Source organism: Hemibagrus wyckioides, linkage group LG27 (genome assembly GCF_019097595.1).
Source record: "Hemibagrus wyckioides isolate EC202008001 linkage group LG27, SWU_Hwy_1.0, whole genome shotgun sequence".
NCBI lineage: Eukaryota > Metazoa > Chordata > Actinopteri > Siluriformes > Bagridae > Hemibagrus > Hemibagrus wyckioides.
In genome coordinates this window covers 11,350,267-11,363,687 of record NC_080736.1, presented here as the reverse complement: position 1 = coordinate 11,363,687, position 13,421 = coordinate 11,350,267, and the positions used below count along the sequence as shown (strand labels likewise).

At 39.6% G+C, this 13,421-nt stretch overlaps 1 protein-coding gene across 5 annotated transcripts in view; it reads left to right on the top strand.

Moving 5' to 3' along the window:
* Positions 1-13,421, top strand: part of rnf111 (ring finger protein 111) — a 36,766-nt gene that overhangs the window by 10,824 nt on the left and 12,521 nt on the right. For all 5 annotated transcript variants that reach the window (XM_058381781.1, XM_058381780.1, XM_058381779.1 and 2 more), the window contains exon 3: positions 5,528-5,648. In XM_058381781.1, the coding sequence (XP_058237764.1) occupies positions 5,528-5,648 (121 nt within the window). The remainder of the gene's footprint in view (positions 1-5,527; positions 5,649-13,421) is intronic.

The window sequence follows — 13,421 nt, the reverse complement described above, 5'->3', positions numbered from 1 at the left end:
TTTCTGGTTTGAGCCTAACTTACCCTTACGCTCACGCAGCACACCCTTTAAGACCTGAAGAGACAAGGTGTGAAAATCTGGTATCTAGATGACATTATGAAGCTACCCCATTGTGGGCCTCCAGAATGTAACAGGCTTTAACAGTTAACACCTTTCTCCATAACTGTTCCTCTCTTTATGAAAGACTGAACTGCTGCCAACTAAGACCAAGACCCAAGTGTTCAAATTCTTTACAGTTTTTAGCTGTCTCGTAATGAGTGCCTGTGAGTTACAGTAAACAGCCTTCACTGAGATTGGAGTCCAGAACACTTATACAACTTGTGTGGCAGAAACACTAAATATTTAAAGGCGTCTGTGTTCGCTGAGGACATTAACTACTGAGATCATCTCAGGCAGTGTTCACCACACAAATGGTTTATTGATGGCTTATTTGAAGACTTGGTATGGTTAATGAATTTGTTGCTCAACTCAAACCCCATACTTATGCATATAATAAACTGTACATATAAATAATACATAATTGTCGACTAAGAAATGAGAGTAGCCCATTACACGTGTGTGTGTAGCCCAGACCCATGTTTAAATTGCACAGAAACCCAGCTGGTTCAAACTGTAAGTGCAAATGGAATCGTAGTAATGTAACAACCTTTGGCCAGCTAGTTAAGTGCATTAATACGTCCTAACGAACGAGCATATGATCTGGGGATATAGTAATTGCCTTTATACACTCCTGATGGAAGTGAACACCTTTCTGCACCGTGCCTCCAGGTTGTAGTGAACGATTCAGCTATGAGCTGTGGTCTTCTCTTCTTACATAAGCATCTTGTCTCTCTGTATGTGTATCTGTGATGTGCGTGCAGTTCTTGCAAGAGAGTTATACGAGAGCTGTGTATGTACTGCACTCTATTTCGCTTGGTTTCATCAGTGTTTTCACATATCTGCATGTTATTGATTCTGAGAAGCCCGCCTGTCCTCCATGTTTGCTAATTAATCCACATTAAAAGTCGTTCCACTGTTGTAGCTCGGCTGGTGTGTGTAGTGGAGCTGAAGGCAGGATTCAGAAGCATATACTATATACACATCATAGGTGTTTGTTGTGTTTAAATATACATAGAAAGATTTTTTTGGTTTTCATGGTAAATTTTGTGCTGTTAAACTTACTTTGAACAACTAGGGAATAAAAAAAAAAAACCGCGGAAGTTGTTCTTTACATACTGGTTTCTGATTTGTCAATCATAAACGATGCTCCAGATATAATTAGAAGAACAAGTATATGTGGAGAGCGAAAGCGGAGGAGCTTCCTCTGACGTCTTGAACTATACTGTGACTTTGCACACATCAGAGTATCTGCGCCGTGTCTCATCTCTGACTCACACAGCCTTATCTGAGAAGTTTTATGTGCATCAGCAGCGTAACCACAACTAGATATTCTTTCCAGCTAAGACAGCTTTCTTTATCTAGTAGCCAGAGTGTTAACTGATAATGCAGCACAGTTTGGTAGCATTTTTCTACTAGCAACTCAACAGAAGACATTAATCTATTTTTTATTGTGTGTTAGTTTCTTGCAAGTTTCTACCTCGTGTAACCTTTGTGTAAGAAACACTGCAACCATATTATTCTTTTAAACTATTTATTGCAGTACTTTGAGTTTCACATTGCCCACATGTAATCTGCAGGTGATACTGATGCCCTTCCTGTTTCTTGAAGTTAGTTGTGTGAGCTGTGACTTCATGCGGACACACCTGCTGCTCCGAGTCCACAGAATACTGAGATCTGTCACGCACAGACGCCTGTAGCACCAGCTTTGCTGCTGGAAAGGAATGTTAGCTTTTATATAGCTTTATGTAGTCATTTTACGGAAGAATCTGGAAATGTTGGTTATAAAAGATCAGGCACATTATGGGAAAGTTGATTTTCTCTCTCGCTCTCTCTTTCCTTCTTTTTTTCTCTTTCTCTGTGTGTCTGCATCCTGTTTTACTCACCAGCTCTCTTTTTACACTTGGTCACTGTTAATTTCTGCTTCATGGGAAGTAAGTGGGAGTAGATGAGTGGTGTGGTCCAAAGCAACTCCTCTGAGCTCTGGGGCTTTTCCCTTTTACCCCACACCCTGCTCCTGGAGGGCTGATTCTAGTCTCGCTTTCCATTCTCTGAGTTGAAATATTTCAAATATAAAAGCTCAGGGCTGTTAATTTTGGCATTACTGTAAAGCCAGGCCCTGATTGTGAAAGGATCGGTATACTTTTTGTCCTCCTTATTTTTCTAGATCATGGCTTCTTGGCTATTGGACTAGGTTGGTTGGTTGGTTGGTTATTTATTAATTTATTTATTATATATTAGCACAAAGCATGTCTGCTGTAAATGCTGTTACACACAGGGATATCGGATTAAAACAAATGATTACATGCAGCAGGGGTTCCCAAACTAGGGGCCGTTAACCTATGACCCCATGGCATTCCCTTTAGAGTCACTTTCAGACAAGCCACATTTAAACTAGTGCTATTTTATCTTTTTACTATGCTTGCATGCTGCACTACTGAAGGTAAGCGGTAAAAACCGACACATTGTCCCTTCCATCTGCATCTGCTGTCCACTTTAATAGGAATGCCCGTACACCTGCACATTTATGTGCTTATCCAATCAATCAGTTATGTGCCAGCAGCACAATGCATAAACTCGTGCAGATACAGATCAAGAGCGTCAGTTAAAGTTCACATCAAACATCGGAATGAAATGGCGATCTTTGTGACTTTCATTGTGGTATGGTTGTTATTACCAGATGGGCTGGTTTGAGTATTTAAGAAACTGCTGATCTCCTAGGATTTTCACACACAACAGTCTTTATTTTTTTACACAAAGTGGCGAGAAAAACAAAAGAAATACCTGTGGTTTGAAATACCTTGTATATATCGTTATATGTTTATAACATTAACTACAGCTTTTGACCTGTATCTGCATATTGTTACTGTATACTAGCATGTCTGAAATTATATACTTGTGTCAAATTCTAGCCCACAGTTGAGTACTACCTCGAATACAATCAATGTTTGAATTTTAACCTACTGAAAAGACTATGTACCAGTATTCTGGATTTTCTAGATTAGTACTTTAAGTTTCACTTAGGAACATGATGGACAGGAATGTTTTGCTCTAGTACGGTGCCTTTTAAATCCTCTTTATGTACGTCAGATATACATAGTGAGTGTGAATAATAATGCAAAATTTTGTTCAGGCACCAAAGTGTACATTACAGCATCCTGGCATGGATTATTTTCAAATAACACCACAACACTTCCCACTAGACTGTGAAGTTAGTGCAAGGCTATTCCTTTTGTTTTTGTTCACTTACAATACATACACGCATGCAAGTGACATCATAAAATGTTACAGTAGTGGCCTTTTGGGGTCATTTGCGAAGAAGGTTTGGGAACCGGTGGAGTCTACACTAGCATGCTGTATAAATCTCAGCAGCTCCTAGAAGGACAGAAACCAAAGTATATCAGTGTTCTGCATCTAATAACTATAACTATTATTTATAGCAGATGCAGACCTGAACTTCATCAGCTGTGCAAATAGCACATAATGTGCTGGCAATCTATTATTTGTTAAAGCAGTGTGGTGCAGGCATCATATCAGCTTTGCTTGTTTGCTCCTCATACTGAAGAGAGGTGAAGCTGCTAAGCAGCAGCACTCAGTAAGGTTCACCACCCTGACAACACACCCAGGAGGATGCTGGGTACTCGCAAGAGTCACACGCTTCTACCTCAGAACACTCAGATATTTGGAAAAGCAAAAGCCAGGCGTTCACGTAAAGCACTGAGTTTATTTCATTTGGACAAAATGAACGTCCTATAAGGAGTAATTCATTTGAATTTGCTTAATTAGTTTTTCTGAGATGGTGGGTTGTTATGGCAAAATGTACCATTACATGTAGTTCAGCAGCCCAGGTTTTTCAAAACTGTTTAAGTTGGTCCGTGTCATGTATTCAGTTATGTTTATTGTAATGAACATTGTCATAGAATCAGAATCAGAAAAAGTTTTATTGCCAGGTACAGCAAAGGGTCAGCAAAGAGCACTTTACAGTACTAGGAATTTGTCTTGGTGTCAGGTGCAAACATATACACGGGTATGAAATGTCTACAAATGTACACAATTTTAGAAAAGAGCTAGAATAAGTTAAATAAATACTGTATAAAGTGACTTGCATGAGAAGTCACTTTATACAGTATTTATTTAACTTATTCCTGCTCTTTTCTAAAATTGTGTAATATATTCATACTACCCAGCCTTCCTTTAAAGACAAAATCTCACGCGCTCTCTCTCTCTCTCTCTCTCTCTCTCTCTCTCTCTCTCACTCTCACTCTATCTTGCTCTCTCTCTCATGCTCACTCACTCTCTCTCTCTCTCATGCTCACTCACTCACTCTCTCTCACACACACACACACACACACACACACACTTTTCTATGTATATTTACTCCTAATTAACTGAAGAGATCTTGCAGTGTTGTCTCTTTTGCCACAAATGCAGTCTGTGACTAGTCTTGAAAACACCCAGATTTCTCATGGGAGGTAAAAGGCAGGACAGGCAGCCAATCGGAGGCCAGATACAGAGATGGCACAATGAAAACGCAAGCGTTTGCAAACAGTGAAGTGCAGCTTTTGCATGGCCTACATTTGTACTCTGGGACCGAACACACGCTGGCTTCATGGCCGAGCCTAAACTAGGCACAACTAAAGCAAATGTAACTGTAAATGAGAGAGAGATAAGAGAGAAAAGGAGGGCAGATGATGATCACATGTCCCTTATGTGTGGCTGTCTCTTGGTATTTGAGAAACTCATGTGGGTTATTTCAGATGTTGTGTGCTCTTGCACAAATATGGCGCTTTTTTTAAATGTGGTTGTTCTAACAGCAAACAGAGCAAATTTGCTTTGCCCTTCTCCTTTATTTTGCAGTCTCCTTACTGTTTGTTTAGTTTTCACACTCTGATCACTGAACACACATTTTTGGGCAATCATCTCATAAAATCACTCTAAAATAATACCTTGCTTTATTAATAAACCTGGCACAAGGCTGAAAATTTTATTATTTTTGCTTGCAATATATTCATTTAGTGTACACACTTTAAAAGAAGTGACTCTAACATGTCTTAGCATCTTCTTTTTTGGTTCGGAAAAACATGATACTTGCTCACACCATGGCATGGTACGACAACCCACTGCAGTTTGTAACCTACTCAAAACTGGGATTCACTTTTTGTGGACGTTGTACTATTATTGATGCATTGAAAGCTTGAATATATTTGGCTTTTAAATTTATGACCATTATTGATGGATGTACAGATAAGATTCATGTAAAGCTTGAGTATGCTTACCACAAAACACTAACAAATGGACAGTTACATAAATGAGAATATTTTTATTGATATGCAACATTATAAAAATGTTTAGTCGGAATGCATAGATGAAAACAACACAATAGTCGTCTTATTGTAAGAATAACCAGGCAAACCTTTTTTTTTTGTATCAGCTGCACTGGATGAAGATGTGGTGGTGATCGAAGCTACTCCTGCTCCTCCGGTTCCAGCTAGCGAAGAGATCAACGTCACTTCCACCGACAGTGAGGTAGAAATTGTAGGAGATGCCTACAGGTGAGTTCCCAACTTCTTACCTATATTGAAATGTCTTGTTACTCATAACACCTTGGGATTTTACCTTTTTGTGTCTGGAATATTCCAGTTTGTAGTTTTCGCAAATGAACTCAAATGCCCTCAGCCATTAAAAATAAAATAATTATAATTTTGTAACCTAAATTGTAGCTTTCCTGCCATTAAACATGGTAGTAATTGTCTGATCCTCATTGTATCTGGGACTCAGAGTGAGGACTGTGAGAATGTACCTTGGCCTTGATATGAAGCTGACAGGCTCCACTTGTGTGTAGGCATTCATGGCTCTCCCAGCTGTTGCCTTGGACTACAAGGTCAAGCTCAGTCAGTGCTAATGTGTTTTTTCCCCTCACTTCCCAGGCCTCTCTCTCTCTCTCTCTCTCCAGCTGACTGCTTCTCTTTTAGCATTAAAGATAGAACAAGGTCTTTGTATCTTTTGACAGGCTAGCTTCAGAGACCCAAGCTTATTGGTGAATTCTGCGATTTTTCCCCAGTATTGTGTGCATTGTGTCTGCTAAAACATGTAACATTTAAGATATATCTTCAACCACATCACAATCCATGATATAGGGTTTGTAACACTTTAGCTCCTCCTAAACTGAGCAAAAGCTAATGTCAGCCATGGCATTTACCAGAACAGACTCTGGTAACTAGACAAGCTAACCAAAGTCCTATTTGGGCTATATATTAGGAGGGAGGGTGAAGTTATCACTTCACCTGAGTATCACTGAGATTTTAATTCCATCTAAATTTGTTAGCTATGGAGTGTTTTAATTATATAATAAATATTGACCTAAGTTACTATCATAATGATCGAGTGATTTACAATAAAGGTCAAAACAGTTTGTATTAATGTGAGGTGATCTGAGAGATCACTTAACCCATGCATATTGATCATAATTGCTACACACCTCCTCTGTTAACATTGCATATGTCCGGAAATCTTATTCTATCCAGGTAGTATTATAAAATGCAGCAAAAATGCCATATGGTTGTGCCCTAAATTTTGTAGTTAAGGATGATGCTTGCTAGTGTTTTGGAGGTTACTGCAGTGCCTGGTGTCCATCACATCTTTAAGAGTCCTACTTGAATCTGTACCCCACTGATGTACCCCATTGTACCCCATTGATTTTTCCTCCATGAATAGTCATGGAAGTGCTACCATTCCCAAACACAAAAGAGCTTGCATGGATCTAAACACCAGGTTAGGCTTCTTTTCTTGAAAAAGCCACCAGTTGGTATTTTGATACCTGTGTCATTTTGGGTTTTAAGTGGTTGTGAAAAGCTTTTTGTTGTTCTTGCAGTTGTAATGGTGTTATGTTATTTGTATTTATTATATTGCTGTTATTAGCATAGTATTTTGGTGTTGGTTTTGATTTGTGTGTGTGGTGGGTAATGTAACAAATGTCCTGTTTTTACTCACTAAGTTGTATTATATCAGTAAGGGAGGCTGTTTAAAAATGCCTTATCTTGAAGCTTTCCAAAAAACTTTCACTTTTCTGTGTCTCGTCTTAATTATTCTCTCCACCCTGTACTGATCCCAACGATGACTCATTATCCTTACTGATATTGTGTGCCTGTTTGTGGACCCCCGAATAATTTCCAACAGCTTTATTTTTTATTATTTATTAGTATTATTTCCATCACTACTGCCAAAAGTGCCTCTGCTCAACCCTTTATAGTCACTTTGTCAGACTCTATATGCAGTTCTATGTCTTGTGCCACCATGACTGTTATATAAAATTAGTTAAAGCAGGTATAGTAATGTTGCACTACTGTATTACCTCACTGTTTTGTCACACACTCTCTTGTTTGTACTCTAAAATTTGAAGTGAAGCTTGTTTTCTCTGTCTATCTGTGCATTTGCTGCTGGAGCCACTAGCTAGACAGTATCTCCCATCCAAGTCAAATTAGCAGACTTAATTTGCCTTTAAGTAAAATATAACGTCAAATTAGTTTTGGCCTGTTGAAAGGAAGCATCAAAAGTAGTCAAACAGTATAGTATTGACAATGTATTGAACATTTAATGGCTTGTGCAGCTCTATACGGGAACATTTTTACAATTGTTTTGTTTTGTTTTTTTGCATCATTTATGATATTTTCATGATCCATTAGACTTTTATTGGCTCTATCTAATGCTGGCTTTGTACAGGGGGGAAAAAGAACCAATAAGCAAAAGGCTTTACAATACAGCACTGTGGAATTCTTTTGTTTGCATATCCCAGCATGCTGGGAAGTTTGGTTCAGAGCGCAGGTCCAGCCGTGGTACAGCGCCTCTGAAGCAGAGAAGGTTTAGAGCTCAAGAGCCAAACAGTGTCAGCTTGGCAGTCCTGGGGCTTAAACACCTAATCGGTAACATGATAAGTATCTCAGAGCTTGAACCGTTGAGGCACCGCTGCCTTTGATAGTGTCCGCGGTAACAGTACTGCGCCAGGGATTTTCCCTGTTCAGAATTAGGTCAAGGTGGCCCAAGTTGTCATTTGTGCAATGTCAACATCAAGAAGTACTTCACTCATTGGCCAAAAAAATAGGCCAAGCAAAAAAAAAAAGAGATGCAATATGTTAAAATTTTAAAAACACTGTTATCATTTCCTGGTAGATGAGTAATTCAGTTGTATGTAAGAGCCAGCTTTTGTTATCCTGTCAGCCAATGAACACCACTCACATCTGTCTGCATGGGTAGCTGTGCTCATTATGGCAATGCTGCACTCATAATTGATGCCTTTTAAAGCTGTTCTTCCAAAGAGTATGCTCTACCACATTCTAAATATTTTAACTAAAATATATATTTGTGCTGATTATTTTACATTTTACTGTCTTTGGCTACAGCTAAAGGATATTTTTTAACCAATTCATCTCTTCACTGCCCAATACTGCTTCATGTCATGAACTTTGAAATGAGAAAAGGTTAATCTTCTAGACTGATCATTTATTTGAAATCTTCTTTCAGTCCCTCATGTGATCATGAACAGTACTGTTTTAGTTAAAGTAGCACAAGGCAATATTTTCTGATAGGACTGGAAAGGCAGATAAATATATGACTGTAAATGAATGATAGAGCTATAAAACGGATAAGGGAGATCAAGTCAGTACATGTTGGTTATAAATCACGATTCAACCAGGGACGGTGAGCTTCTAATGTTTCTCAAATTCCCACAAATGAAACATTAAAATATTACTCACACGAAAGTACAAGTTATTTCAAGAGGCCATCAGTGTAGTCTAATGTAAAGAGTTCCTACTTTAAAGGTTGTTCTCCATTGTAATTGTAATGCGCTGCCATTTCGGTCGTATGTGTTTTTAGTTTAAGTAAAGTGACTGTGTGCGTCATATCACAGGCCAAATAAATGATAATGTACACTTTATGTAGACTCACTTGGGTGCTTTTTTTTTTAACTTCCCATTCCAGATTTAGTCTACGTTTGCTGTCGTTATGGCTTCCACTTTTCTGTAAAGGCTTTTCACTACATTTTGGAGCATAGCTGTAGGAATTTGTGTTTATTTAGTACGAAGAGCAATAGCAAAGCCAAACGCTGGTGTTAACTGAGAAGGGTCTGGGGTGCAGTCTGCATTCCAGGTGTTGAGTGAGGTTGAGGTCAGAGCTCTGTGCAGGTCACTTGAGTTCCTTCAGTCTGACCTTGGCAAGTCACGTCTTCATGGACCATGCTTTGTCCCCAGGGGTAAGGTCATGCTGGAACAGGTTTAAGCCGCTTGGTTTTAGAGAAGGGGAACTATAATGCTATAGCATACAAAGACATTCAGTAAACCATATATCCACAAGCTTTTTGCCATGCAGTGTATGGTTGTTATGGCGGTTAATACTGTATGCAATAAGCAATATTAGCCTGTTGTATAATTTAATAAGTTTGTGTGATTTATAAGGCAGTATTCATCACATGACCGTGATTCTTGGGAGTTATGAGTTTGGGGGAATCATGTAATGCAGTACATAGGGTGGAGAAACCACTTTTTTGTCTTCATGATGCATATGTATATGGAGTAGGAAGGTAAAGACTAATCATCTGAATTATAAATGGAGAATAGATATATAAATAGAACAGAAACCTAGTGACCTTTGAGTATTATGATGGTCCAGCCCTAATTTTTACCCCAAAACAATAAGCGCATTTGTTACCTTGATCTGTGTTATAAATTATACTTCCTGCATGCTGTTGTCATAAGACCAACAAGTAAGACATTGCCTCTGTGCTTTAACAGCATCCACCCAGATCCTGCACCGCAGCCAGTTCTACCACTCAGCAGCCCTGATGAGCCTCTGGCTTGTTTACTGTGCTCCCCTCCCCCTCTATGGCACATATCTCTCTCTCGCTTTCTCTCTCTCTCTCTCTCTCTCTCTCTCTCTCTCACACACATATATACACACACACACACACACTGGCTTTATTTCAGTATCATCGACTCTGTTTTGCCTGTTTTTGTAAAGGTCAGGAAGCCTATTATTCTTGATAACATGGTAGGCAGCACCACCACCGTGCTGGTGCACTTCTGTAGACTCTCGTTCCGATGGGGGAGGGAGGACGTGTGAGTGTGCATATATGTGCGCATGCGTGTGCATGTGTGCTTGTGTGTGTGGCAGAGGATGTGACTGCTGGGGTTAGGTAGTGGATATGAATGCCAATCTGCCTCATCGACTGAGGAATGTAGGAAAGCAGTTAATGGCAAAGAGAGTGTGTGTGTGTGTGTGTGTGTGTGTGTGTAGAGCATATTTGTGTGCATGTAAAGATATAGATGTGTGTGTGTGTGTGTGTGTTAGGGAGTGTGAGTGATTAATGGCTGATGGTCTTTGCAGCTCAGAAAAGCAAGTGACCTGTGGGGGCAGATGAAAAATGGTGTGTGTGTGTAGACTTGTACATGCAGAGTGTTTGAAGAGTAGTCTGCACTCTGTGTGCATGTGTGTCATGCACATCGGTATGCATTTTTGCCTATGCTCATTGATTACAATGAAAGACCTGCCAAGCAATGCAGGCTTATTCTTAATATTAATAAAACATTTTAACAGTAAGATTGATGGGATCTGCAGGATCTGAGTGTGTGTACAGCTTTGTTATTCCTGCAGTGTGTTTAATGGAGAATGCCAGTCAGCACAGTCACTCTGGCTGGGGCCAAAGCCTCTCTGTGGCATGCAGATGCCTAGCTGTATTTAGCAGTGCTGGGCTTACAACACCCCAACAGCACTGACAGATATCACTCTAAAGCAAAACCTGCTTTGAGCATAAAGCTGGATGTTTAGAATTCATTTCATTCTTCTCTTTTACTTTGTATACACTTTCCCTGAGTGACAAGGTCTAGCTTTGATGATCTTGTTATATAGCTTAGGCTAACTGCATTTAATTTCAACTTGTAACAGTTTGACAACTTATTAAGCTAGCCAACTACGTGAACTCACCTATCATGTAATGTTAGCTAACTGTTTAGCTTTTAGTAGCTAGCCAGGTTTGTTAGGAGCCTAGGTAAAACAGGGACAAAACATTACGGCTATGCCATAAGGGGAAGCCAGTCAGTATGACTGGCTGGACAAAACTGACCTAAGCGCTGCCCTACACATCAAAGTCAGCATGTGGTCTGTATATGTTTAGGACACTTGTTTAGGACTGTTTATCGACACAGGCAGGATCATGATATGTCTTTCACAAACATGCTAAGAAGGCCAACAGTGTGTGTGGTGTGTAATTTAAATATTGATAGACGTGAAATGTTTTCACAACCCTTCTAAATTCTCTCCTGTTTCTCAGTGTATATCTTTTTGTTGCTTTCTCAGTTCTCTCCCACACCCACATGCTTGTCATTTTTCTCTCAGATCTCTCTCTCTCTCTCTCTCTCTCTCTCTCTCTCTCTTTGCACTTTTGCTGTGGCTGCTTTACCATGTTCTCAGAAATGGCATTTCCGGGAACAGGGAATTCTGTGAGAGAGAGAGAGTGGGGCCTTATTTATGCTTTCCGGTTGCCCCGACTTGCCTGAGAATGTAGAGAATGGCAGCCATTTTCTTTGTTGACCAGGTGGGCGGGGGGTGGTTGGTTGAGGGTGTGGGGGTCAGATGTCAACAGGATGACTGATGTACATCTTTCATTTGAAGATCATTTAAAGAAGGGTAAAAAGAGGTTAGTGAGAAACTGCTGCTTCATTCAAAACTCTACTTTAAATGATAAATTTTATCGGTTTTTAATATATATCATAAATGTTTGTTATAGTTTGTTCTTGTATTTTCATGTATTCTCCTTATCTCATGATCCACTGTCCCAGTTTATTTCCAAATCTAAAGAACATGAGTATAATGAGAGAAGAAATCGAAAGGCTTATTATTCAGGATAATTCCTGACCGTGTTACATGGTATAAAGCGTGAAAGAGTTACACAGGCGTTGAACGCTTATACATTGCTTGTACCAAATGAACAAATATTCATCATATGGAGGTTCTAATTAGCTAACTTAGCAAGCTGGCAATAAGTTGTACACAATATCTCATTAACTCAGTTTTTTCCACACATTGGGTAACATGAGCTTGGGTAATATATTTTGTAAGGGATTTGACTGGTTCATTTGGACAGAACGTCGTTTGCACATATTGCACCAGTATTCCAAATACATTGAAGCCAAGATGTACACATTAGTATTATGTGACCGACTCAACACTTACTAACTATTGGGCACAGTACTTTTCTAGTGCGTCATAATCAGGTCACGTTAAGCAGGACCACTGTTACTGAGGGAGCAGCTTGGTGGTCAAGGGCAGAAGCTAATTTGTTCCAGAATTATTAATTTTCTTAATCATAAAATTGACCAGCAGATTCTTGCAGGATGAAATGTGTAATCTCATTGGCATTTCTGCATGTACATTGAGTCCAGCTAAAACAGGGACATTTTGGTTTAACAAACCTACTGAATTAGGTGTTTTTAAGAATGAATAGTCGAACCTTTTACCTGCAAATGCCTATTCGCAGAAATGTGCCTGAGATGCAAAAAGCTGGTAGTGGGTAACCTTAAGAATTCACCAACAATCAGTAGAAGGTATTGGGGTGGTGTTCCTACCACTCTGGCACCTAGGAAGCTCCCCTAGTGCCTGTGTTTACAGTTTTCCACTCACCAAAGTCTCAGAAGACCAAAGTGGTAAACAGGTATTTACAAAATAATCCCTGGCCTACTTGTGGGTAATTAGAAACTCTTCCCAGGAGGTGGTGCCCTCTCGCTGGGATCTTAGCAACGCTGCAGTGGTGTTGAGCAGGTAACTAGTCTTACTGAATATTTACCTCAGTGATGCTCTTCCCCACATTACATTAAGCAGTCTTAAAATACTTTTTGTACTCTCCTCCTTTTCATTACTAGTCCCTCCTTTGTCTATCGATTTGCATATTACAGCTTATTCAGAATTTTGAAGAAGCCTTTCTTCCTTATTACAGAATGCCTGGGGAGGATCCTGTCATTGCTGTATGTGTTTGTTGAGCAGCTTTTTCACCAGACTGTTTCAGCCATACTGAGTACACTTCTATGCTCCAGTTTAATTTTAGTGTTATTGAGTATTGCAATTCAGCTTCGTTATTTATGTTGATGTGTAAATAAGAACTCAACAGCCTGTTTGCTGTTTTACATATCACATGCGTGCACACACTGGTGGTCTCGTGGCGCCTCCCCGAGGCCCTGTGCACTTGTTGGTAATCATTTTGTTTTGATGTTTTAATGATGCAATCTGAGGTTAAGGGTCTAGGTGGGAGGGTTGGGAGTCAGGGAGATTTGCGGGTCTCT